The 25968-nt window shown below is 46.7% G+C and overlaps 1 protein-coding gene across 1 annotated transcript in view; it reads left to right on the top strand.

The window, feature by feature from the left end:
* The first annotated feature begins 15899 nt into the window (after window positions 1–15899).
* The window catches only part of EIF2AK4 (eukaryotic translation initiation factor 2 alpha kinase 4), a 152168-nt gene continuing 142099 nt past the window's right edge, over window positions 15900–25968 (top strand). The window contains exons 1-3 of the mRNA XM_069731721.1: window positions 15900–16169; window positions 21165–21268; window positions 25691–25793. Of these exons, the coding sequence (XP_069587822.1) occupies window positions 15969–16169; window positions 21165–21268; window positions 25691–25793 (408 nt within the window). The 5' untranslated portion in view covers window positions 15900–15968. The remainder of the gene's footprint in view (window positions 16170–21164; window positions 21269–25690; window positions 25794–25968) is intronic.

Here is a 25968-nt window from a genome sequence, read left to right on the forward strand (position 1 = left end):
TTGTTTTTCCACATTTTTTTAGTTTGTTTATTAAAAATGCAAATCACAAATAAAGAAGATGAAAGATTGTGAACTGTGTATGTGATTTTTTTAATTTTTTTTTAATTTTTTATATTTTTTTAAATGAAAGCCAAATTTTGCATTCATGGCTGGAAGACCACACCGGCCCACTCTCCACTGACAATACAAGAAGAAAAAAGACAGATGCTAATATACTTTAACAACATATGTGCCCAATTCATATACGTATATGGCACTTCCCAATTTAATACATAAACTTTTTAGGCTACGTTCACATTTGCGTTGTTGGGCGCAGCATCGTCGAAGCATACCAACGCATGCGTCATGTGCCCCTATCTTTAACATGGGGGGCGCATGGACATGCGCCGGTATGCGTTGTATTGCGTTTTACGACGCATGCATCATATTGATGCACAGACAGGGCTCAGAGGACGCTACTTGTAGCGTTTACCCTGCGCCGAAATTCCTGCTCTGTACGATCTTATGACAACGCATGCGTCGCAAAACACTGCGTTTTGTACATGCGTTGTTGGTTGCGTCACGTCGCCGACGCTGCGCCCAACAACGCAAATGTGAACGTAGCCTTAAGGAGGTGATGAAACATCTCAAAAAAGGAACAGATCCATAAGGTTAAAATTATCAATCTTCATTGAATATTGTAAAAAAAAAAAAAAAAAAAAATAATTAATGGTACTAAAATAACAGAAAATGCCTCCATATATGCTATGGCTGACAGTATCACAAATGTATAAGTTATCAATTCCAAACCCACTATTAATATGCCAATATTAATACTCCAGTAGCTATAATCTATTACATATATGTAACGGCATTTTTATATAGTGGATGAAATAATTCCATAAAAATTGTAGAAAGAATTATAGTAAGTAGTTTCTAATTAAGGCTACTAATATCGAATTATAACGATATAAGACAATGTGATGATAAGCTGTTAATGTCCAAATCTACATCGGATCATAATAGGTATAGGAACACATTAAGCTAAAATGTCTCAATATCAGAACTAATAAAATTACTGCACATAGCCCACGAAATTTAAGTGACAATGATTACTATAATGAAGTACAATAGTACAGAGTGTCCTCAAGTCGACAAGCAACTATATGTATAAGGGCTAAGGTGCAATAGGACAAGAAAATTCCAACAATAGGAACACAAAGCGCCAAGTATAAATGTCATATGAAACTACTCACAGTGCCCGCAGCAGCACCTGTCACCCCGACGCGCGTTTCACCTTGCTTCTTCTGTTGTAATGCCTGCGTATACATCTGTGAAACACATGTATGTTGTGATTTTTTTTTTTCCTCCACGGACTAACTCAGCAGGAGGAAAAAAAAATTGGACATTTGCATGGCCCCATAGAATAACATGGCTACCAGTGCTATCTGTAAAAACAACAGATAGCACTTGTATAGTTTTTAAGGTCATGTGCACGAGCTCTAAGGCATTTAGCTCAGGCCAGGAGAACCGGAGTTCAGTCCGCTTATTCCAATCTGGGCACGGTCCGTGTTTCTCGTTCATCTTAGGGTATGTGCACACGTTGCGGATTTGGCTGCAGATCCACAGCGGATTTGACGCTGCGGATCTGCAGCTGTTTTCCATGCAGTTTACAGTACCATGTATAGCTATGGAAAACCAAATCCGCTGTGCACATGCTGCGGAAAATACCGCGCAGATTTGCTGCGATTTATTTTCTGCAGCATGTCAATACTTTGTTCGGATTCCGCAGCGTTTTACACCTATTCCTTAATAGGAATCTGCAGGTGTAAAAACGCAGGTGAAATCCGCGGTAAATCCGCAGGTAAAACGCACACGAATCTGCAACGTGTGCACATAGCCTCACTGCGGGACACAGCACTGTGGGATAGTCTGCTGCCACTGGAGGCTGACACTAGTAATGGAAAATCCTCACTTCATGGATGTGGGAAACTGGCTTAAATAATAATAATAATCTTTATTTTTATATAGCGCTAACATATTCCGCAGCACTTTACAGTTTGCACACATTATCGTTGCTGTCCCCGATGGGGCTCACAATCTAAATTCCCTATCAGTATGTCTTTGGAGTGTGGGAGGAAACCAGAGCACTCGGTGGAAACGGTAACTTTCCTTATTTCAGTACACATAGCCGTGGGGTACAAAGTGTGAATGTAGGTTTTAAAAATCTTGCCATTAAATCTCTTGAGGTCAAAACACAAGGTGTGAATGGGGCATAAAAAATCACATGGTGTCACGTTCATCTGTTCTGTTCAGTGTTTATGGGACACCGCCTGCAGCCCAGATGTGTGAATGGGATTTACATGGATGTTATTAGTTAGTTAGGAATATAGATTCTAGTTATGTGGTCAAACACTGCATTAACCCTTTCCTCTAGATAAATGTCACTTTATCTAAAGATATAGTCATTATATTGGTTAGCACTGCAGCCAGTAGCGGATTATAATGAGGTCAATATGGGCGGTAGCCCAGGGCCCAGTGATGTGGGGGGGCCCTGGGCAACCGCTCAGATTGACCGCCGCCATCAGGGCATTACTGTCCTGACTGGGGTATGGGCCCGGTGGGCAGAGGGGGCCCGCATCGAGCCCCGTCTCATCTGCTCACCGGGCCCCTACCGGCGCTGCGGCAGTTTAACGCTATTGACGTGTGGGCGCACTTCAATAGTTAACAGCGCCAGCCAGTCGGAGGCTGGCAGCTGACATCAGCCGCAGCGCGCACGTCGCCAGCGTCTGATGTCATTGTCAGTCGCCGGCGAGTGCGTGCTTCAGCTGCGAGGAGGGAGCTTCGGACAGGTGAGAACTCGTTTTTTTTTTTTATTGCAAACGGCAATCCGGGGGGCCCGGGCCAGAATGCTGGACACTGGGGGCAGAGACGCTGGACACACTGGGGCCAGAGATGCTGGACACACTGGGGGCAAAATGCTGGACACACTGCAGGCAATATGCTGGACACACTGGGGGCAGATTGCTGGACACACTGGGGGCAATATGCTGGAGACACTGGGGGCTAAATGCTGGAGACACTGGGGGCAATATGCTGGACACACTGGGGGCAATATGCTGGAGACACTGGGGGCTGAATGCCGGACACACTGGGGGCAATGTGCTGGACACACTGGGGGAAATATGATGGACACACTGGGGGCAATATGATGGACACACTGGGGGCAATATGATGGACACACTGGGGGAAGAATGCTGGACAAACTGGGGCAGAATGCTGGACACACGGGGGCAGAGATGCTGGACACACTGGGGCAGAGATTCTGGACACTGGGGGCAGAGATGCTGGACACACTGGGGCAATATGCTGGAGAAACTGGGGGCAATATGCTGGACACACTGGGGGCAATATGCTGGACACACTGGGGGATGAATGCTGGACAAACTGGGGGCAATATGCTGGAGACACTGGGGCAATATGCTGGACACATTGGGGCAGAGATGCTGGACACACTGGGGGCAGGACTGGAGGCATCGGCAGAATGTAGATACGGGGCATGATTGCAGACACGGGGCAAAATGAAAGACATGGGGCAGGATTGGAGACAGATCGTGCAGGATCATGGGGCAGGATGGATACGATGGAGACTGATGGGGCAGGATGGGGAGATCATATGGGGCAGGATGGATACTCATGAGGGCAAGATGGGAGAATATATGGCTGGAGCCAGGAATGAGATACACGGGGCCAGGATGGGGGATATTATTATTACCATAAGGTCTATTTAAGGGATATTATTACTGCAGTTTTATTTTTTCAGGACACTGTTTTAAATGGGGGGCGGTCCTGTTACTGTGTAGAGTGACACTATGCCGCCTCTTTTTCTTCATGTAGATGTAGAAGTTGGGAAAAATTAAGTAATGTGTTCTACAAGCGGAGCTCGAGATAATTGTGTTATTTCCGGCAGAGACAAGTCCTGACTGAATGAAGTGATGGCGGTCTGTGCTGGATGAAAGATGAAGGAGTTCACCTAGAGACGTCACTGGTGAGTCAGTGTTACCTATACACTGACACTCTACACTGTATACTATATGCTGAACTGAAGGGTAAATTGACTAGATCAATGGATGTTTGACAGGTTATAGTTTCACACAGCCACTATTTTTCTGGAATAATCTGGTTCAGGTATATGATGACCCCGTCGCATGACCGGGAGGCCCACAGTGTCTGAACAGCCTGGGGCCCTGGCTACCCTTAATCTACCCCCTGACTGCAGCCTTGCAGCGCTGGAGTCCTGGGTTCAAATCCCACCAAGGACAACATCTGCAAGGAGTTTGTATGTTCTCCCCGTGTTTGCGTGGATTTCCTCCGGGTACTCCAGTTTCCTCTCACATTCCAAAGACATACTGATAGGGAATTTAGATTGTGAGCCCCATCGGGGACAGCGATGATAATGTCTGTAAAGCGCTGCGGAATATGTTAGTGCTATCTAATATGTAAAGTTGAATGTGTGTGTGTGTATGTCCGGGATTGGCATCTGCACTGTCGCAGCTACAGCCACAAAATTTTGCACAGTCACACATCTGGACCCCGAGAGCGTCATAGGCTATGTTGTGAGGCAAAATTTTAACCCCGCGCATTCCAATTCACCAAACAATTTTGCCCCTATCTATATAATGGGGAAAAATTGAAAGGAAAAGTGTTGGAGGCAAATTGACAGCTGCCAGATGTGAACAAGGGGGACTTAAAGAATGAGAGCGATGGCGCCAATGAGTATATACCGTACAGTTGCTAAGGTGGGGCCCCAACATGGGATACTCACCACACACGGGAATATGAACACACACACAAAATGCGCCACACACTACCACGTGCTTGAACACATATACCACCCTCAGCACACATTTCACCACACATACACCAACCTCGCTACATAAAAGTCGAAACACAAAAGTCGTGCTCAAAACTTGCCACGCGCAAAACTCGCCACATGCAAAACTAGGCTCACGCAAAACTCGCCACACGTGCAAAACTCACCTCCTGGAAAACTCGCCACACGCAAAACTTGCACACGCGGAAAAATTGCCACATACACAAAAGTTGCAACACATGCAAAACTTGCACATACTCAAAATGCACCAAACATAAAACTCGTCACGCGCAAAACTCGCCATGCGCAAAATTTGCTGCACACAACTTGCTACAGTAACCTGTCACATGCAACTCGACACACAAAAAGTTGCTACATGCATGTCGCCACACAAAACTTATCTCACAAAAGTCGCTACATGCATGTAGCCTCATGCAACTCAACACACACAACTTGACACATGAAACTCGCCATAAAACACACACAAGTCTGGTATTATCCTTCAAAAATAAAAATCTGATTAATAAGCAGACAAATGACAAGAGCAACAAATGTACCATATAGGAAATACGGCAGCTGTCAGTCACATGACCTGTCTATTATGTGTATGTGTGAGCTAATATATACTGCCAGGGGGGAGGGCTTCCTTTTGGCTGGGGATTTATCAGGCTGCCAATTTAGGTTACAAATACTGAGGTAAAAATACTGACCAAATAACGTGTGAACGCGGTCTAATACAGGAGATGACATACAGATATAAACTAAATACAGGGGAGATGACACACATATATATACTATATACAGGAGAGATGACACACAAGTATATACTATACTAAATACAGGAGGAGATGACACACAGGTATACAGTATACTATATACAGGAGGAGATCACATACAGGTATATACTATATACAGGAGGAGATGATACACTGGTATATACTATATTCAGGGGAGATGACCCACAGGTATATACTATATACAGGGGAGATGACACAGGTATAAACTATATACAGGGGAGATGACACAGGTATATACTGTACTATATACAGGAGGAGATGACACACAGGTATATACTATATACAGGAGAAGATGACACACGTATATACTATATACAGGGGAGATGACACACACATATATACTATATACAGGGGAGATGACGCACAGGTATATACTATATAAAGGAGGAGATGATACACAGGTATATACTATATACAGGAGATGACATACAGGTACATACTATATACAGGAGAAGATGACACACAGATATATACTATATACAGGAGGAGATGACACACAGGTATATACTATATACAGGAGGAGATGACATACCGGTACATACTATATACAGGAGGAGATGACACACAGGTATATACTATATACAGGAGCAGATGACACAGGTATATACCATATACAGGAGGAGATGACTTACAGGTATATACTATATACAGGAGGAGATGACACACGTATATATACTATATAGAGGAGGAGATGACATACAGGTATATACTATATAAAAGAGGAGATGACACATAGGTATATAGAGGAGGAGATGACATACAGCAGGTATACACTATATACAGGGGAGATGACATACAGGTATATACTATATAAACGAGATGACATACAGGTATATACTATATAAAGAAGATGACATACAGGTATATAGTATATACAGAAGAGATGACATACAGGTATATACAATATACAGGAGGAGATGACATGCAGCAGTTATATACGATTTACAGGGGAGATGACATACAGGTGTATACTCTATATAAGAGAGATGACAAACATGTATATACTGAGGGGAAAATGAGAGGTGTGAGGTGAAAGTGAAAAGGTGTGAGTGCAAAATGAGAGGAGTGAGGGAAAATAGTGGAGTGATGGGAAAATGACAGATGTGAGGTCGAAATGACAAGTGTTAGGAGGGAATGAGAGGAGTGAGGGGGAAAATGAGAGGTGTAAGGGAGAAAATAAGAGATGTGAGGGGGAAAATGAGAGGCGTGATGGAAAAATAAGAGAAGTGAGGTGCTATAACTAACCATAGATATTTTCTATGCCCAGGCAACGCCGGGCTCTTCAGCTAGTATAAAAATAAAGATGATTATTATATAGTCATAGCATGTGAACATAACGCTACATTCTCAGCAGATGTAGTGGTGCAGGGTAATCTGTGCTAGTGGTGTTGGCTGTGTGCCAAACATCTTGGAGGTTATACGTTGCCCATAAGGTCAAGTGTGTGATTTCGTAATAATAGTAATTTGATTCCTGGATTTGTTTTCATCTAATTCAGCATGTCCATAATTCCCCTAGTTCCCTCTGTATTTTGGCTGTGTAAGGAGATGGATATACTACTCACGTTCCCTCTTGAAGACCCAAGTATTGTTGTGATGTATATATTGATATTCGTTGTTAGTGACAAGATTGCACTCTGCCATACAGTATGGAGAATTGGGGATATTGTTTGGGACTAGCCCAGAGTTAGAGCTGATAAAGTGAAGGAACAGACACTTCCCTTTTAGGTCATCAGATAGGGCCCAGCGTGCAATAGAAACAGACATATGGTCTGACTAGTCAGCAGAGCTGCATGACGTGGGTGTCCCTCATAGCGAGATACGGAGAAGAAAAGCGCCAGAAAGACGGAATGAGGCATTGGAGAAGTGAACACCTAGCCTAACAGTACAGCCCTGAATACACAAGCCAGAGGGGTAATGGGCCAAGATGGAGCAGGGAATGTGAAACGAAGTGAGAGTGCCCCGGGCAGGAGTTACTAGGCGTCAGTAAGCAGATAAGTAATGGCCATAGTGGCAAACTAGCTCCCCTAAGGGGAAAAGGATTTGAGGACAGGACTCTCTCTTAGGCCAGTCTCACACGTCCAGATAATTCCGGTACCGGAACAATCGGTACCGGAATTATCCGTGTCCGTGTGCTTACCGTGAACATCAGTGTGGCACTCGTACGGCAGCCGTGTGCCGCCCCTGTGCCAACTGGGTACCACACGGACTGTGCAGGAGACAGCGCTACAAGTAAGCGCTGTCTCCTGCACGGCACACGGACTGCACACGGACAGGGTCCTATGAAATGGGACTGCAAGTATCACCTACCACATGTTCACACGTTGCGGATTTTGTTGCGGATCCACAGTGTTTTGGACGCTGCGGATCTGCAGCAGTTTTCCATGCGATTTACTGTACGGAGTTATCAATGTGTTATCTGTGGTGTTACATAGGCCTGCAGGTAGCATCTGCTACATTATATGTACTTTATATTCACAAATTGGGCTCAATAGTGTCTATAATGTCCCTCCCAACGGGGGACAAAGTACCATTAGAATAAACTATTTCACACCGGCGTGATCAATAAATAAAATGACCCCGACCATGGTACAAAGTTAAGAACAATATTTATTGAATGATGTTAAAAACAACAATTACTACTAATAAGGAAGGTGCTGGAACCAAAAAACGAGGGATGGATCTGCCATAGGCTTATCTCTAACATATAGACTGACCAACTTATGATAATGCTAAAACATCATACATAGCCTTGTAAAACATGTTAACGGTATGTTACCTATAGAGTTTTTAGTTTGTTATAATATATGCATATAAGAGAGGCTAAAACGCTCTATCTCCTAGTAATCTAACCAAACAAAACCAAAATAACCCTTCAAAGGCAAAGATGTAAGTATCCAAAGTATACCTGATAGTCAGTCCCAAGGGGATAAGCCGCGGCGTCCCTCTGCCCCGACGCGCGTTTCACACTGCTTCTTCAGGAGGCGCCTCCTGAAGAAGCAGTGTGAAACGCGCGTCGGGGCAGAGGGACGCCGCGGCTTATCCCCTTGGGACTGACTATCAGGTATACTTTGGATACTTACATCTTTGCCTTTGAAGGGTTATTTTGGTTTTGTTTGGTTAGATTACTAGGAGATAGAGCGTTTTAGCCTCTCTTATATGCATATATTATAACAAACTAAAAACTCTATAGGTAACATACCGTTAACATGTTTTACAAGGCTATGTATGATGTTTTAGCATTATCATAAGTTGGTCAGTCTATATGTTAGAGATAAGCCTATGGCAGATCCATCCCTCGTTTTTTGGTTCCAGCACCTTCCTTATTAGTAGTAATTGTTGTTTTTAACATCATTCAATAAATATTGTTCTTAACTTTGTACCATGGTCGGGGTCATTTTATTTATTGATCACGCCGGTGTGAAATATATTATATGTACTGTAAGACTCATGTCGGTGTGGTAGTTGGGGGCAGGTATATCTCGCCCAGGTATTTGTCCTATGTGAATTAGGCCACTCAGTATCTTCAGGATGCTAATGGGTTAACAAGTGCAGGAATAAAGGATGACCAGCTGGGGGTTTCCAGCGTCAGCCTGGGGCACACAGATTGCCTGTCTGTGTGAGACAAACATGAGTGAGAGCTGTGCTCAAGAATTGTGTGATGTTAGCTGGGTGGGAGAAGCCCCCCCAGTTGTTGATATAGCAACGTGTTGGTTTAGTTAGCGCCGGACAGGCTAGGATTTATTTTTATGTTTTGTTTTATCTATGTTGCGTTCACGTTAATAAATCTGACCTGAGGTCAGCCTGCTCAGAAAACCTGCTGTACGCCTCGGATTCAATGCACAAACCACGTGGCCTTTGACCCCAGCAAAGGCGATCCCGGAGTGTTGTGTCACATTGTGGTGGAGAACGCGGGCATACCGTGGCACAGGCGACAGCATGGAAGACGTGGTGAAAGCCTTAGTACAGTCCACTGCCGTACAGCAGCAGGCCACTGCCGCACAGCACGAAGCTAATCGCTTGATGGCCGCACAGCTGAAGGAGTTAGTGGACATGATGGTTGCAGACCGCCAACTTCTCCAACAGGTGGCGCAGCGCCTGGTGAGCATGCCTGACGCTGACCCGGAAGCAGAGTCCAGAAGGATCCATGTGAGTCGATACTGGCAAAAGCTGACTGCAGAAGATGACGTCGAGGCATACCTGACAACGTTTGAGCGGACGGCATTGAGGGAGAAGTGGCCGAAGGCACGATGGGCCGATTTGATTGCCCCGTTTCTCTCCGGCGAGGCCCAAAAAGCTTGCCATGATTTGGACCCGGAGGTCGCTCAGGACTTTGAGAACCTGAAAGCTGAGATCCTGGCCCGGCTGGGTGTGACGACGGCTGTCCGGGCACAGAGGGTACATCAGTGGACATACCAGCAAGATAAACCGGCGCGGTTTCAGATGTTCGACCTGATCTACTTGACAAAGAAATGGCTGCAACCCGAGGTACTGACAATACACGAAATAATCCAGCGGGTTGTCCTGGACAAGTACCTGAGAGTACTACCACCTGCGCTGAAAAGGTGGGTAAGCCAAGGAAATCCCACGACAGCGGATCAACTTGTGGAGTTGGTCGAGCGTTATTCCGTGGCAGAAGGACTTCCCGACGACACCGCCAGCCCCCGGTCTGTGCCTCCTCCTCGTGGAACCGGTAAGACTGTTCCAGGGACTACGGGTGAAGGAAAATCGCTTAAAACTGTGGGAGAGGAACCCGGGACTGCTCGCACTCCGAGACCGAGAGTATTGGACGGTGGTCTCAGTAGGGGACCTGTTAGGTGTTTCCGCTGCCATGAGAAGGGCCATGTTTCTGCGAACTGTCCTGTTACTGCTGAACCCATGCAGTGCGACGTTATAGACTCTAAAAAACGCATGTCTTTGGTTACACGGCTAGTGAGTGTGAATGCGGGTCAAAATGATACAGCGAAACACCTGTGTGAATTATCTGTTGATGGGAAAAATGTTGTGGCATTACTAGACTCTGGAAGTGTGGTGACTCTTGTGAAAGCTAGTCTGGTGGCACTTCCATCTGGTCCGTCTGACAAGTTTTCTGTAACGTGTGTGCATGGTGACACCTGCTCGTACTTAACAGCGGTCATATGGATTTCCACTCCCTATGGGTCAGTGCAGCACAAAGTGGGACTCGTTCCCGCATTGTTACAGGATGTAATCCTGGGCAGGGATTTTCCCTATTTCTGGCAGTTGTGGGAGAATCAGTTGCTCCTTCACGGTAGCTGTACCCGTGAATCTTCTCCCATGCCCTCTGGAGGTCCCGAATCCCTAGAGGAGACCCCACAGGAAGATGTTGCTGGGGAGGTTAGTGAATCTAACCTTCAGTACCCCTTCTCCGTCATGGCGGGGGAAACGGAGGAAACTGAGGAACCTCAGCGAGAGGTGGAGGCAGACAGCCATCCGGCACCCTGCCTGCCAAATTTGGGAGTCCAGTTGGATGACTTCCACAGTGAGCAAATGAAAGATCCTAAACTGACTCCGGCTAGGAAAAATGTAAAAATGATAGATGGGGTACCCGTAGAACCTGACACTAAGCTAGCGTACCCGTATATGGTTCTTGAAAATGATTTGCTCTACCAGGTAGAAAAAAAGGGGAAGACACAGTGCAACGGTTAGTGGTACCCAAACCTTATCGGCGGAAGGTACTGGACTTGGCCCACGGACATATAATGGGGGGACATCTGGGGGTACAGAAAACCACAGAAAGGATATCGCATTGTTTTGTGTGGCCTGGAATACATAGTGATGTGCGTAACTATTGTGAGTCCTGTCCAGAGTGCCAAATCGCGGCACCTAAACCTCGGTTCCGTAGCCCTTTGGTACCCCTTCCTATCATTGGAGTCCCTTTTGAGAGAATTGGAATGGATTTGGTTGGGCCCCTTCCCCGATCCGCACGTGGGCACCAACATATCCTCGTCATCGTGGACTATGCCACTCGTTACCCGGAAGCCATCCCTTTGCGTAACACAGCTACCAAGACGATCGCCAAGGAATTGGTACAAGTGTTTAGTCGGGTGGGAATTCCAAAACAGATACTCACCGACCAGGGGACTCCCTTTATGTCGAGGGTAATGAAGGAGCTCTGCAGACTCTTACAAATAGACCCGTTGCGTACGTCTGTCTATCACCCTCAAACAGATGGCCTGGTTGAGCGGTTCAACAAAACCTTAAAACAGATGCTCCGGAAGGCGATAGACAAAGATGGGAAGAACTGGGATTACTTGTTACCCTATTTGCTGTTTGCCATTAGGGAAGTTCCCCAGTCTTCCACAGGGTTTTCGCCTTTCGAACTGTTGTACGCCCGTCGTCCCCGGGGGCTGTTGGACGTCGCAAAAGAAACCTGGGAAGGTCAAGTCACTCCCTTTAAAACGGTGATTGACCATGTAACACAAATGCAGGATCGTATTGCCGCTGTCATGCCCATTGTTAGGGACCATATGTTACAGGCCCAGGGAGCCCAGAGGCAAAGTTATGATAGAGGCGCTAAGGTCCGTACATTTGCATCCGGGGATAGGGTGTTGGTCCTAATCCCTACGGTGGATAGTAAATTTCTGGCGAAATGGCAGGGCCCATTTGAGGTCCTGGAAAGAGTTGGTGAAGTGAACTATAAAGTGTACCAGCCTGGTAAGAGAAAACCAGAACAGATTTATCATGTGAATCTGATAAAACCCTGGAAAGACCGCTCTGCCCTAACGGCGGATCTGCCCCGTCCGGTTGGTTCACCTACCGTACCGGAGGTGCAGGTTGCCGAGACTCTCTCGGAACGACAAAAATTTGAGGTTAAGCAGTTTTTGTTACAGAACCGACAGTTTTTCTCGGAAAAACCTGGCCGGACTAAGCTAGTGAAACATGAGATTGCCACAGAGCCTGGCGTCACAGTTCATGTGAAGCCCTACCGGATTCCGCAAGCACGCCGTGAAGCCGTCTCCCGGGAAGTGATGGCAATGTTGGACTTAGGAGTCATTGAGGAGTCGCACAGCGCCTGGTCCAGTCCAATCGTGTTGATACCTAAACCGGATGGCTCCATACGGTTTTGTAATGACTTTAGGAAACTGAATGCGGTTTCTAAATTTGATGCGTACCCTATGCCCCGGGTCGATGAGTTGATCGACCAGCTTGGTAAAGCCCGATACATTACGACCCTGGATTTAACAAAGGGGTACTGGCAGATCCCTCTGGCCAAGGCGGCCAGAGAGAAGACGGCATTTGCTACACCGGAAGGTCTGTTCCAGTATGTCTACATGCCGTTTGGACTTCACGGAGCTCCCGCAACGTTCCAGAGATTGATGGATCGAGTCTTGAGGCCCCACAGACAGTACGCTTCTGCCTACCTGGATGACATCGTAATTTACAGCATGGACTGGGAAACTCACCTCCGGAAGGTACAAGCGGTGATTGATGACCTGCGAGATGCAGGTTTAACGGCAAACCCCAAGAAATGCCACATCGGGCTTGAAGAAGCCCGATACTTGGGCTACGTGATTGGCAGAGGCGTTGTTAAACCCCAGATTGACAAAATACAGGCAATCCAGGCCTGGCCACAACCAGTGAACAAAAAACAAGTACAAGCTTTCCTGGGGATTGCCGGCTATTATCGCCGGTTCATACCCAATTTTGCAGCCATGGCTACCCCCTTGACGGATCTTACCAAAGGGAAGGGTTCCGTCATGGTAAAATGGACCTCAGCTGCTGAAGACGCCTTCCACAGCCTGAAACGGGCTTTGTGCTCTCAGCCCGTACTAGTGACTCCTGATTTCAGCAGCGAGTTTGTGGTACAAACTGATGCCTCTGATACTGGTGTCGGAGCTGTACTTTCCCAGGTGAGGGACGGAGTCGAACACCCAGTCCTCTACCTCAGTCGGAAACTGAATGTACATGAGCAGAGATATGCGGTGGTTGAAAAAGAGTGCCTAGCCATTAAATGGGCTCTCGACTCCCTCAAGTATTACCTGGCCGGTAGGATGTTTAGGCTGGTCACGGACCATGCCCCTCTCAAGTGGATGCACCTCCACAAGGACCGTAATAGTCGGGTAACCCGGTGGTTCCTTGCCCTGCAGGCTTACTCTTTTACGGTGGAGCACCGACCTGGGGTGCAGATGGGGAACGCCGATGCCCTGTCCCGAGTGCACTGTTTCAAGAGTGTTCTTGCTCGACCGGAGTGGTCTGAGCAAGGGTGGGGGGGATATGTAAGACTCATGTCGGTGTGGTAGTTGGGGGCAGGTATATCTCGCCCAGGTATTTGTCCTATGTGAATTAGGCCACTCAGTATCTTCAGGATGCTAATGGGTTAACAAGTGCAGGAATAAAGGATGACCAGCTGGGGGTTTCCAGCGTCAGCCTGGGGCACACAGATTGCCTGTCTGTGTGAGACAAACGTGAGTGAGAGCTGTGCTCAAGAATTGTGTGATGTTAGCTGGGTGGGAGAAGCCCCCCCAGTTGTTGAGATAGCAACGTGTTGGTTTAGTTAGCGCCGGACAGGCTAGGATTTATTTTTATGTTTTGTTTTATCTATGTTGCGTTCACGTTAAAAAATCTGACCTGAGGTCAGCCTGCTCAGAAAACCTGCTGTACGCCTCGGATTCAATGCACAAACCACGTGGCCTTTGACCCCAGCAAAGGCGATCCCGGAGTGTTGTGTCACAGTACTCAGAAAGTTATCATTGGTGTTACATAGGACTGCAGTTGACATCTACATTATCTGCACTAATATCTATCACTGGCGTTACATAGGACTGCAGGTCGCAACACAGAAAAGGATGATACTAGGTCAAAGAATACTGTATGAAAAATAGTCACTTTATTAATCATTTATAAAAACAGAGACAACAATTGTAGGAAAGGTGATATACAACAAGCGACATCTATGAGGATGCTGTAAAAATAGCAGGAGGCACGTGCTCAGGAGATACAAGTCACCAAAGAATCATAAGATGCTAATAAATATGACTAATACTTAATTTTTGCCCAAAGATGTATCAGAAAGATGTAAGAAACTAAATAATTAGTGATGAACAATTTTCACTGCAAGTGGGGTTTGAGGGAAATATCTAAGTGCCGTGAACCACAGTCACATAGGAAGCTGCATTCAGCAAAACAATCTACAATGTCATAATGACAATGATATCCAAGACTAGTGGTAAAGAATGGTGTCATAAATCAGACCATAATATAACATAAACGGCCGCACTAATTACCCACCACAATGCAGATAGACACTCCTGGGAACGCACCTCCGCCCCAACGCGCGTTTCGGAAAACACAACCTTCGTCAGGGGGCATTAAACACATAGTGACGAGTGGTTTAAAAAGGATTGACCCCGGAAATGTATTACGTCCAGGCACCGGAAGCTGTGACGCGCCGTCATAGCAACCGCAACGCCGGCGAGATCCCAGAGCAGTGGAGGAACGAGAGAGACCACGGGGGGCCCCACGTGATTGCAACCATCCAACCACAATCCCGGAATTGCGCATGCGCAGAGGAGCCAGAGGACGCGCACAGCAACAAAGTTCCTACCCAGATACATCCTGAGTTTGGGAACAAATCTCTACATGCCAGAGTTTGTTTTGATATTCGGATGGCACTTGGCCATACAAGTCAGTGGAAAACATCGGGCTGCACTCAGATGACATCCGAGTGCAGTCCGATTTCCGTGCACTAACACGATGGCGAAATGTTTTTCTCCATCTTCTCTTTCATCTGATCATAGTCTGATTAGCATAATCGGTTTTCCCGGATAAGAAAATATGTGCTGGTGTGACCCTGGTCTAAGAATAGACCATAAATGTAAAGTACTGGACAACTTGTAGACTGAGCCCACGCGGGCAGGGTCCTCGCTCCTCCAGTACCAGTTGTGACTTGTATAGTGTAAGATTATTGTACTTGTTCTTATGTATACCCCTCCTCACATGTAAAGCGCCATGGAATAAATGGCGCTATAATAATAACACCGTTAAGTTTTCAAAGTGTGAACATTGTGTTTAATGCAGCAATTTGTGTTTTTTGCCAGTAGTTTATGTGGATGGCTGTAACTACTGGGAATGATAGAACCTCTGTTCCTGGCCTTCAGCTTTGTGACTTCCAGGTACAAACATGGCGGATCCGGCCTCGCTCATTTACTGCGGTTCATATCATCTAGTGTAAGTTACCCTGCCCAAAACAAACATGGCGGAAACGACCGTGTGGGCCGTGCCGTGCCGTGAGCGGGCAGTAGGGGGCTGGTCGCTGTGCTGAGCTGTCGGTGGGATGAGGAACGTGATGTGCCCGGTGTAGCATGGCAGGCAGCAGGGGAAATGCTGGACTTCCCGCTGACCTCGCCTCTACGGGGAGCCCGCCCGGGCAGGGGGATAAGCGGCGCTCTCTGCAGGCAGAGCCCACGGAAACACACTCTCATCGGCAAGAGAACGAGCTGCAGGTCCTGGAGGCCATCTACGGGGAGGACTACACGGATCTCAGGAAAACGTCTGCCTGGAAGGTAACTGGCCGGGACGTGGGAAGGGAACATGTGGCACCTCACAGCGCTGCTGCCGGAGCTATATAGCCCGCCTTCACCCAATCAGATTGCAGCTCTCATGTATCGCATGCGTGTTAGAAAATGTAAGGACCATTCTGATTGTTGCTATGGCCAATTTCGCCACTGCCAGGTGTAACGTACCGAGGGCTCGCTTCACGTGTAAAATCTGAGGAAAATATTTCCAAATTTGTGGACCGGTTTTTGTGTCACAAGTTGTTTTGTCTGTACAGGAGAAGTGTGGCCACTGCACAAATGTATCTGGGGTCTAGAAACCCCCATAATGCTGAGGTGCAGGACAGTGGAGGGGAACATTGTGGCGCACAGTCACTATGGTAGGGGCTGTATGTTTCCCCTCACAAATTCGTGCTGGGCCTCATTTTCATGTCTGTTTCCTACAGATAGAGACCGTCGCCATCAGGATGGGGCTGCATGTGTTACGCCACCTAAAACATCTGTATGACTTGCTATCGGCCAGCTGTTTGAGGTGTTATTTTGCTGTTTAGAAAACAAAAATATGGCCACGTCTGTGTGCGACTAACATAGAAGTCAACGGGAAGCAAGTCTCAGGAAAGCCAAGTAGTCTGGTGAAACAAAGTGACTGTCCGCCTACCGCCGTGACTGGCCCCCGACCGCTGTGACTCGCCCCAAGCAACAGAATTGGGCACTTTAATGCCCAATAGATTGGAGCAGCTGTTCGCATGCTCCTCAACTGCTCTCTTCGCTCCCTATGGGGGCTGCCGCTGAGCCCTACGCTCACATTTTTCCGTCAGCCCCGTAGAGAATGAATGGAGCGCCGCTCAGTCGTCCCACCTGCTGCTTAATTTTGTAATAGCAAAAAAGTCCCCCGTTCTTAAAGGGGGACAACCCACTACTCGTACAACCCCTTCTCAATGGTTATACTCCGCCATGTGAAATAAAAACAACCCGTACTCGTTCCCGATGATTTTGCCACCGAGGTTCACGTGACATTATGTCATGTGAACCCTGCAGCCGTTTCACACTCACTTCTTTCAGACACAGCTGACATGCGGAGGACGTGAGAGAGCAGCAGCTGTTGTGACTTCTTCCGGAATTCGGTTTCATCCAAAGAAGTGAGAGCGAATTGGCCGCAGAGTTCACGTGACATAACATCACGTGAACCTTGAGAGACCTGGCGGCCACATCGCTGGAGTGGTGCCAACACCGGAGGTGAGTGTAGGCAGTTTTTATTTATTTTTATTTTACATGGTGGAATATAGTAATTAGGCTATGTGCACACGTTTTCTGCACAAAATCCGCATCTCCTGGCAGAAACCGCAGGTGCAGATTTTATGCGGTTTTTACCACTGTGGATTTCTATAATGGAAGGGTGCAGAAAAGATGTAGCATGCCATTCTTTTAAATCCACAGCGTTTCCGTGTGGATTTTTCCGCACCATCTGCACAGCTTTTTTTTTTTCACATTGATTTACATTGTACTGTAAATCACAGTGCGGATCTGCAGCGTTTCTGCGCGGAAAAATCTGCAGATCCGCACTAAATCCGCATCGTGTGCACATAGCCTTACAGGTGTTGTATGAGTAGTGGATAACACCTTTAAGGCTATATTCACACTTAGCGGTTTTTACCGCGGAACCGCCGCGATTTTGATGCTGCGGGTCCGCAGCAGTTTCCATAGCGTTTACAGTAACATGTAAACCCTATGGAAACCGCAAACCGCTGTGCACATGCTGCGGGAAAAACCGCGCGGGAACGCAGCGGTTTACAACCCGCAGCATGTCACTTCTTTGTGCAGAATCTCTGCGATTCTGCACACATAGGAATACATTGAACCGCTTACTTCCTGCATGGGGCTGTGCCCACGTTGCGGGAAGTAAGCGGATAATGTGCGGGTGGTACCCGGGGTGGAGGAGAGGAGACTCTCCTCCAGGCCCTGGGAACCATATTTGGGGTTAAAAAATAAAAAATCTGGTTATACTCACCCTCTGATGTCCGGAGCTCCTGGGCGCTGCACGCGGCCGTCCGGTCAGAGTTGCTGTGCGACCAGGACCTGCGGTGACGTCGCGGTCACATGACCGTGACGTCACGAAGGGTCCTTCTCCCACAGCATCTTTGGAACCGGACCGCCGGGTGCAGCGCCCAGGAGATCCGGACATCAGAGGGTGAGTATAACCAATTTTTATTATTTTTAACATTACTATTGATGCTGCATATGCAGCATCAATAGTATAGGCGGAAACCCGCAGCGGAAAACGCGGAACAAACCGCGATAAATCTGCAGGGAGAACCGCAGTTGTTTTGCCCTGCAGATTTATCAAATCCGCTGCGGGAGAACACGCAGGGACCCGACGCAAGGTGTGAACATAGCCTAAAGCTGCATGAATGTGTTTGTGCTGACCATCTGCATAATGGACTGCACATAGACTGTATTCACACATCCATGTCAAATTTCTTTTCTCTTGCGATACTTTTTTTTTTCTCAAGACGACTCTTGGACCAATTGAGTTTAATGGATCTATTCACACATACCAAAAATTGCAGATCCGAGGGTGAGATCCTTGACTTAGGCCTCACTCGGACCTCCGATTTTTCTTGTGTTCGAGGCTGTGTTTGGGCTTTCTTGCAAGTTCAGAAAAAAAGTGCAAAAAACACGAGCTTGCGTATTTTGGCCAAAGTATAAACTAATACCTCACAAAAATTTTTTTATATATTTTTTTTTTTGTGTTTTTTGCACTTTTTTTCGGGGTGCAGTTGGGCCCATTTTTGTCTTGTAAACTGTGGTGTCTGTGCACATGGGGTGCATTTGGATAGCGCTGGGCAGGCCCGCCTGATCTAATAGAAGGGTGTCACTACTAGGCTTGCCTGGATGCTGTGCGTCTCCATTGTGTGAACAGCGCCACATACAAGTCTTTTATGTGCAGCAATGTGCCAAGCAGCCACCCCCTCCATTAGTTTGGTAGGTTGAGAGTGGCTGCCTAATCGGTTATGCTGCACCTGTGTAGTCTCCATCTTAACCACATGGGTCCACTGCATCCTGATAGTGCATTTGTTTAGAGGCCTAGGCAGGTAAGCATCTCTGTCTCGTTTTGCTGTTTTTTCTAATTTCACCTTTCAGAGGTAGATGTAAAAAGGAACCACAACACATAATAAAATTAGTGTACACAATGGGGGAGATTATACTGCATTTACAGAGGTATTCTCAAGTTGTCTCTTGAGCAGCTCAGAGCTATGTAGTCTCCTTTCTTGCTGGTTTCTGGCAGGGTTGGATCTCCTCGAGTGACAATTCTGATCAGTAGCAGAGCTGTTGTGAAGTATAAAGCTCAGCACGAAGTTCTGCTGTAACAGATTCTGCTATCAGTGGTCTTTCTGGAGTGTACATGCAGCACCCCAGGTTACCGGTTGCTGCAATGATGTTGCTTTTCCTTCTGGGAAAGGAGTTCTCTTCACCAGGTAAGGCACACACATGCAACACATTCTGAATCCAGGCCAGGAGCGGGAGCTCAGGACCCGGATTCAGGGGAGCTTCCCTAGGTTTTATGTATCCTGACCTGGAGGAGGAGCTAGGGAGTTGTTGAGAGACACTGAAGGAGAAGGAAGTGTGGAACTGAGAGCAGACAGAGAGGCCTGGCAGCCACGAGTGAGCTGCAGCCTCTGGAAGGAGTGAGAGAACCTGAAGGGTTGTTGTATGTGGAATAGCCGGAAGGGAAAGAGCACAGGAGAGGAACAGAGCTCAGAGGGGAACTGTGGCAGGGCACCCTCAGAGCTGAAGCGCAGTAGCCGGGAACCGGGAGCCCGAGGCTTTTGTGGGACTCTAGGACACAGAGCAGAACCGGAGGGCACGACACTACACGTTACCTGCCCGCATCACACCTGAGACGCAGCAGCACCTGAGGAGCCCGGGGCATGTTAGTCCCTATAAAAAGGCTCAAGCTGCCCGTCGTGCAGGTACCTGTCTCAGGACAGGGGGAAACTGGAGGACCCTGTAGGAAGCTTCAGGCAGCAGGGACCTCGCCTTGAAAGGCACTAGTTGGAAAGGCTCAAGGACCTTTACTGGTACAGGAGAACTCTCACTTGCCTCTGAGCCGGCCGGACCACCATCCTCCGTGCCTGGTACCCTGGACTGTGGCCAGCAACCTGCAGTAAACCAGTTAAAGACTTACAACTTGTCTCCATTTATTTACTGGTTATACCATCCACGCCCTACACCATAGGATCCCTGGGCACCCGCTTCACCTGTGGGAAGTGTAACATCTGTGCTGCCGCAACATTCCCCAGGGGACCCCTTCAAAGCAGCGTCGGTCCTACTACTGACCGAACTCCACAAGTGGCGTCACGACAAACTCTGAACATTAACCCCCTTAACGTTGAGGCCCAGGGCCACGGACCGAGTCGCAGCCACGTGACATACCCCCTTGTGACCGGACCCGGTACCGAGTACCCCACTGCCCTGGGAGCGACTCATACACTTATCACCGTATATACTGATATAGATAACGGGGCATTAGAAAAAGCACATGGCTCCAGACTGCTGAGTACAGAGACCCATGCAATTAGGAAATATGCTTGCAAGCTGCCGGGCTTGTGACTTTTGAATGATTTATAACAGGAGCTTCTCAGGATCTGAAAGCTGCTCACATTCCTCCCCCTCCATAACTACAGTATAACAATCTGTGAATTGAAGAGAGCTGACTGGGATGTTAAGAGTTAACCCCTCTTCTAGAATGTAACTACTGAGCACTCAGGCAGGGTCTGGGCAGACATTGGTGGCCAAGCTCTATGGAAACCAGCTGTACACTATGAAGAAAAAAGCTCTCATTGTGGGAGAATGACAGCAGACAGAAAAAGCAAGTCAATTGCAAACTTGCTTATTTTCACGCTGTCTAATTAAAGCAATTTAGTACCCTGAGAATACGCCTTTTAATAAAGATAACTAGACATTATCTAATCTTTAGTATAATATTTTTTTGTTGTTGTACAGATCAAGCAGCCACCAGAAGTTACCCTGTCGTTGCGCCCGCAAGGTAGCGAGTTTCACGTCCAGCTGGATCTTTGGGTGAAATGTCCACTGATGTACCCTGATGTGTGAGTGTCTCTATATGACTATTATAAAACCAGAAATGCTCAACAAAACTAGAAAGTCCATGTGGGACTATAGGGTGAGACATAACTAGTATTGCGTGGTCCCGGGTGGCTTTTCAAGCTTTTTTTTCCCCTCTGATACGCCTCTATACAGGACAGATACAGGGTGTGTTATACAATGTTCACCTGCCTCTAACGGCAGTGTCTGGAACTAGCTGCTGATCGTCTGCCATCGTGGTTCTCCTATGAATGAAGTCAATTCTTGGCTGGGCTTCAATGGAGATGGTTAATCTTACTATAAACTGCAATACGACACAAGATAAAAAATATTTTAAATCATGTGCCTTTTTCCTAATTGCAAATAAAAGAAAACTAAGTTTTCTTTTTGTAAAAAATACGGTAAAGTGATTGTCATTCAAAACAAAAATTTCCACATAATCAGGCTTTCTGCTTTTTGGTTGCCACACCTCTGAAAAAAGCAAGAAAGAACAATTAAAAATGATCAAAATGTTGCATATAGCCCATAATTATATCAATAAAGATGGACTATGCTTATCCAGAATTATATCTTATGTATATTTTATTTTTTTTGTTATGGGAACTACCTACCTGCCTGTTGGTCCTGGGGCCAATCTCTGCCAGCACAGACCGCTCCTGGTGCCAATTCAGCGGCTTTGGCTGACGTTACATCGACATAGCAGTGGCTTCTCTTCCGGGCTGCTTTGTTGACAAGACATGACTGCTGACGTCATGCTGATTGACAGCTGGCTCCTCGCAATTAGTCCCTCAGCATGATGTCAGCAGTCATGCCCTTTCGAGAGAGCGGAAGAGGAAGAACTGCTCCGTTGACATGGAGCAGCTAAATCGTCTGCAGGAGCGGTGAGTAACCATTCTGAGTCAGCGCCGGATAGAACAGGCAGGTAGTTGCTTCTGTTAGCAACTGTCTGTTATCTGTTATCAAATGTACTGATACATCCTGTGTCAGGAAGGGGTTAAGGGTATGCAAGCACAGAATGTTACAAGTTACTGCAAAACCTAAATATGCATGTTACTTGCAAATTTCCTTGCTGATTTTGGTGCAGAATTTGGCTGCAGATGTATTATGAGGCTATGTGCACACGTTGCTGATTTGCCGGCGGATATTTCCGCACTGAATCCGCACCTCTTGGCAGAAAACGCAGGTGCGTTTTTTATGCGGTTTTGATGCGTTTTTTTATGCTTTTATTATGCAGATTTGTATGCGTTTTTGAAAGCTTAATAAAGATCTTATTGAACGAAAAAAAAAAAAGATTTGTGATGTCATTTCTTGCCCAACCTCCTCTTTTACATTTGTCCAACCCACACTCCATTACACACAGACAGAAGGAATGAGATAGATCTATATATAGATATATCCATAAATATATAATAGCAAGGCCGATGTTTATTAATGAACAATGTTTTATTTTTGAAATGAACGGGAAAAAAATGGCATGGGCTCCCGTGCAATTTTCAGCCCCAGAGGGGGAAAGCCGACTGCCGGGGACATTATATTTGTAGCCTGGGAATGGGGTAATTCCCGCAGCTGTCTGTATAGCCTTTACTGGCTATTAAAATAGGGCCCTCCCCCCAAAAAAAAATTACGTGGGATCCCCCTATATTTTATAGCCAGAAAGGCTGATATTCATAGCCTAGAGAGGGGCCATGGATATTTCGCCCACCCCCCCGGCTACAAATACCAGCTCCCAGCCGCCCCAGAAATGGCGCATTTGTAAGATGCGCCAATTCCAGCACTTAGCCTCTCTCTTCCCACTCCCGTGTAGCGGTGAGTTATGGGGTAATAAGGAGTTAATGTCACCTTTGTATTGTAAGGTGGCATTAAGCCTGGTTAATAATGGAGAGGCTTCAATAAGACACCTATCCATTATTAATCCTATTGTTGTGAAAGAGTTAATAAAAAAAAAAAGACACAGCCAGAAAAAAGTAATTTAATATTCTTAATTTCACCATACTTACCATACTCAATTGCCTGCAAAAATTAAAAATAATAAACCAACTGTATACTTCCTGTCCGACGCAGTCCAAATAATAACGAGTATCCCACGATGATCTCCCCTGTAGAACAGTGACATCGGGTGATGTCACTGCTCTATAGGCCTCCAGTGACACACTGACAAGAGACAATGGCTCCTGCAGTGCATCACTGAAGAGGTTACCGGAGTTCAGGCTCACTTTATGGCAAAGCTGCGTGGGAATTTTCCCACACAGCAGTGCCGCAAGTGAGAGTAGGAACTATTTCTCACAGCGGCGGAAGGATACCTTTCGCCATTGTATCGACGGAGCTCCTGGAGAGCAGTCACATCAGCTGATGTGGCAGCTCTCCACGGGAGATCGTCGTGGGACACTTGTATTAATTGGACTTCTGCGGATCAGGGAGTACATTATTTTAATATTTGTTACAGGTGAGCTATGGCTTCGGGGATCAAGGTGATGGTGAGTATGGTCTGTATGTTGTATGGTCTGTATGTTGTATGTGTGTATTTGTTTTGTTTTTTTTTGTGCACTCGAACACAGTAGCCGGATGAAGGGATTATACTGTCCCATCATCCGGCTACCTGTCACTGTTGCAGGTATAGCCGGATGGGACTAGTAGTCCCATCGGACGATGCCTGCCTACATACAGACCTGCACACACACACAGCCCTGCACACACCCACGCACAGACACACACAGCCCTGCGATCCCCGCACAGCCCCGCGATCCCCGCACAGCGCCACACAGCCCCACGATAGCCGCAGACCCCTGCCATCCCCGCACACAGAAACACACAGCCCCGCAGACACACACAAACACCCGCACACAGACACGCACATCTTCTCCGCCCACACACACAGTATCTGCGCACACTCCGCCCACACACTCTTCCCCCTCCTGATCTGCAGCGTTTCTCGCACCCTGAGGTTTTACTGCGGATTGGCCTGACACAATGGAAGTCAATGGATGCAGAAACGCTGCAGATCCGCACAAAGATTTGACATGCTGCGGAAAAAACAATGCTGCGTTTCCGTGTGTTTTTTTTCCGCAGTATGTGCACAGCAAATTTGGTTTTCCATAGGTTTACATGGTACTGTACACCACATGGAAAACTGCTACGGATCCGCAGCGTCAAAATCGCTGCAGATCCACGGGCAAATCCGCAATGTGTGCATATAGCCAGAGGCAATTCCGCAACTCCCTGCCTCGGGTAAAACGCATGTGGAATTGGCATGCGTTTTCCGCTAAACACTAGCGTATTGCAAGTGTAGTTAGTTTACAGAATGCTAGCGTTTTCCAAGCGATCTGTAGCATCGTTTGGAAAACTGATTGACAGGTTGGTCACACTTGTCAAACACTGTTTGACAAGTGTGACCAACTTTTTACTATTGATGCTGCCTATGCAGCATCAATAGTAAAAAGATAGAATGTTTAAAAAAAAAATTGTGATATTCTCACCTTCCGGCAGCCCCCACAGCCTTCCCGCTCCTCGCTATGCTCCCGTTCCCAGTAATGCCTCGCGACAATAACCCCAGATGACGTAGCATCACGCAAGACTGCTACGACATCCAGGATATTCGCGCAATGCATCCCTGGGAATGGGAGCTGGCGGGAGCATCGCTAAGGCCTGGTCTGGATCCGGGAGCCGCAAGAAGGTGAGTATATAATTATTTTTTATTTTAATTCCTTTTTTTTTTTTTTTACACAGGATATGGTGTCCAGTCCCTGGAGGAGAGTCTCCTCTTCTCCACCCCAAGTACTCTACCATCCGCACATGATCAGCTTACTTCCTGCATGGTGGGCATAGCCCCATGCCGAAAGTAAGCGGATCAATGCATTCCTATGTGTGCGGAATTGCCACGATTCCGCGCAAAGAATGAACATGTTGCGTTTTTTTCCGGAATGCGTCTCCGATGCGGAAAAAAACGCAGCATGAGCACAAAAAATGCGGAATGCATTAAATATGATGGAATGCTTAGGTAAGTTTTTATTTTAGCGTTTTTCTGCGGAAACCAGCCAAAAAAACACTAAAATTCCTGAACGTGTTCACCTAGCCTTACATTGCAATTAGTGAAATCTGTAGAGAGTGTCCACTACGTTTAGGGCACTTTTTTAAAAATAAAACTTTTTTTACACTGTAAAATTTACAGTGTAAATGAATGGGGTGTGGTAAAACCCTAATTGCTAATATTGTGCTTTTGCTCCAAAATGTCGATGTTCATTCCAAAACTGAAATTGAGCGACAAGTCCGCAGTGTGTAATTCCACCCTCAACGTCCTTAGCTTGAGCATCCGTTTAGGGATCTTTCCACAAATAGTTTCTATGTTTTCATGGTCTGCTATCACATGCTTCTGGGAAAAAGTAACAGGCTTGATGTTACATTGTTTCTCATGATCTGCTCTCATGTTACAGCCCACCTGAAATAAAGCTGAAAAATGTGAAGGGTTTATCAAACGAAAATGTCAACTCCTTGACCTGCAGTTTAGAGGAACTCTCCAAAACGCTTTGTGGTGAGGTAAGAGCTAAAATCTATTGTTTTCTGCCTTTTATGGGTCAGGTTGCATCGATTCGTATGTCGGACAGAATTACAGTCCCTGCACAGCTTTCCCCATAACACTTCGCTTTATGCCCTCTTCTTTCATTCTTTTTTCATTCTTGTGATGGCAGCACTTTGAGGATCCCTAAAATGG

The sequence above is a fragment of the Ranitomeya imitator genome, chromosome 1, assembly GCF_032444005.1.
Source record: "Ranitomeya imitator isolate aRanImi1 chromosome 1, aRanImi1.pri, whole genome shotgun sequence".
Taxonomy (NCBI): domain Eukaryota; kingdom Metazoa; phylum Chordata; class Amphibia; order Anura; family Dendrobatidae; genus Ranitomeya; species Ranitomeya imitator.